The sequence below is a fragment of the Wasmannia auropunctata genome, unplaced genomic scaffold (assembly GCF_000956235.1).
Source record: "Wasmannia auropunctata unplaced genomic scaffold, wasmannia.A_1.0 LD335761.1, whole genome shotgun sequence".
Taxonomy (NCBI): Eukaryota; Metazoa; Arthropoda; class Insecta; order Hymenoptera; family Formicidae; genus Wasmannia; species Wasmannia auropunctata.
This window is the reverse complement of record NW_012027129.1, coordinates 7,610-9,549: the sequence shown is the minus strand read 5'-3', so window position 1 is coordinate 9,549 and position 1,940 is coordinate 7,610. Positions and strand designations below refer to the sequence as shown.

Here is a 1,940-nt window from a genome sequence, read left to right as displayed (position 1 = left end):
CCTTAAAACGAATTTTTTGTTACTTTTATTGTTTTCCTAAAAAAAATTCCCAAAGTTACTGATTGATTTTTAGGCGGTCAAGGTGGTGTAACCCCTTAAGAGGTTAGGCCACCCCTGAGGCTTCAAAATGATACCTAAGTTATAAATAAAAAAAATTTTTTAAATATTTTTATTTTTTTTATTTGTAAAATGACGGCGCACTGGCTTACTTGCGGAATCTCTTTTTTCTGTTTCTTCAAATCGGTGTACAGGATTCCAGGACACACGGTTTGATCTTGAACAAAACAAAAAGAATTTTCATTATCTACATATTAAAGACTATAGAAGTACGTAGGGGTTTTTTAAAATATTGATTTTTCTCGAATAGGCAGCTATTTTTACGAAAAGTTTGTATTTCTGTTAATACAAGTCTTTCGTAAAATAGCTGCCATTTTGAGAAAAACCAATATTTTGAAAAATCCGTACGTACTTTTTTAATCCTTAATATGTAGATAATGAAAATTTTTTGTGTTTTGTTCAAAGTCAAACCGTGTGCCTGGAATCCTGTATACCGATAGAAAAAAAGGGATTCCGCAAGTGTGGACCACCGCCATTTTGGACATAAGAAAATAAAAAATATTTTTTTGGTTTCTTATATATGTACAATAATGTCCTCTAAGCAGATTTTAAATAAAGTTATCCATTTACCCACAAAAAAATCCCAAACTTAAGGTATCATTTTAAAACCTTAGGGGGGTGGCCTGGCCCCTTAATTATTCTTAAATTATAAGAGTCAGTCCCAATGATTTGTGACTCGACAAGTTTTTTTTAAAAATGAATAATTATATTTTATCTAACGATCACGCACACCGCATTTTACAGATATCCAAATTTGCAATGTGAAGCCGATTCCCGAGGAGGGCAGCCTGGCCTGTAGCGGCGTCGAAGTTCCCGAACGCGTGGTCGCTTTCTACCTGGTGAATGACGTTCGCAGGTTTACGTTCGACCGACCGCTCCACCGGGGGCCGGTGGATCGTGAGAACGAGTTCAAATCACTGTGGATCGAGCGAACGATGCTGATGACGGAGGCCAAATTGCCGGGGATCCTCAGATGGTTCGAGGTGATCGAGAAGCGGTCGGAATTGCTCGCGCCGGTGCAGTACGCCTGCGAAACTATGCAGAGCGTGGAGAGGGAGTTGAGGCGGCTGGTGGCGCAGTACACCGCGGAGCCGCATAGAAATATCAATCCGTTCAGCATGCGGCTGCAGGGTATCATCGACGCTAACGTGATGGGCGGTATCACCAAGTATCAGGAGGCCTTTCTCACGCCCGAGTTCGCCCGACAGAATCCCGAGATGGTGCCGCATGTTAATCGCTTGAAGGGACTGATACTGGATCAGATGAGCGTGTTGGAATCCGGCCTGGTGTTGCACGGCCAGATCGCGCCGACCGGGGTCCAGCCGTTGCACAAGAGGCTGATCGAGAGATTCACGCAGCTCAAGCAAGGCCTCGGTCCGCTGGCCAGACAGAGAACCATTCATCAGGACAGCATCGTGAAGTAATTATATTCTGTATACAGGGTGATTTTTTAAACCTGAAACTTTCAAATATCTCGAAAAATAAGCACAGTAGGAAAAAATGTTTCAGACAAAAGTTTACGGACTTCGAGGGGGACATAAGATGATAACATTGGTTTGACCCTGAGTGGCACCGTCAAGGTCAGGACAAGGTCACTTTGAATTTTTAAAATGGAACCCCCAATTTTTCATTACATGTTCTTATAGCACGCCTCGAGAACTTTCCAAAACACATAAATAAAATATTTTTTTATGAAATAAATCTTGAATTATGAAGCTTGAAAGTTGGAGTACTGTCGGCATTAGCATCATCCAAGGTGTCCAAACACTAGCTAAAGATGACCAAGATCGTTGGCCTTTATCAATGTCATGATCCTGAACAAA

At 41.5% G+C, this 1,940-nt stretch overlaps 1 protein-coding gene across 1 annotated transcript in view; it reads left to right on the top strand.

Annotated features, from left to right (window-relative positions):
• The window catches only part of LOC105456138 (dedicator of cytokinesis protein 3), a 19,349-nt gene that overhangs the window by 11,940 nt on the left and 5,469 nt on the right, over positions 1-1,940 (top strand). The window contains exon 10 of the mRNA XM_011699958.1: positions 862-1,537. Within this exon, the coding sequence (XP_011698260.1) occupies positions 862-1,537 (676 nt within the window). The remainder of the gene's footprint in view (positions 1-861; positions 1,538-1,940) is intronic.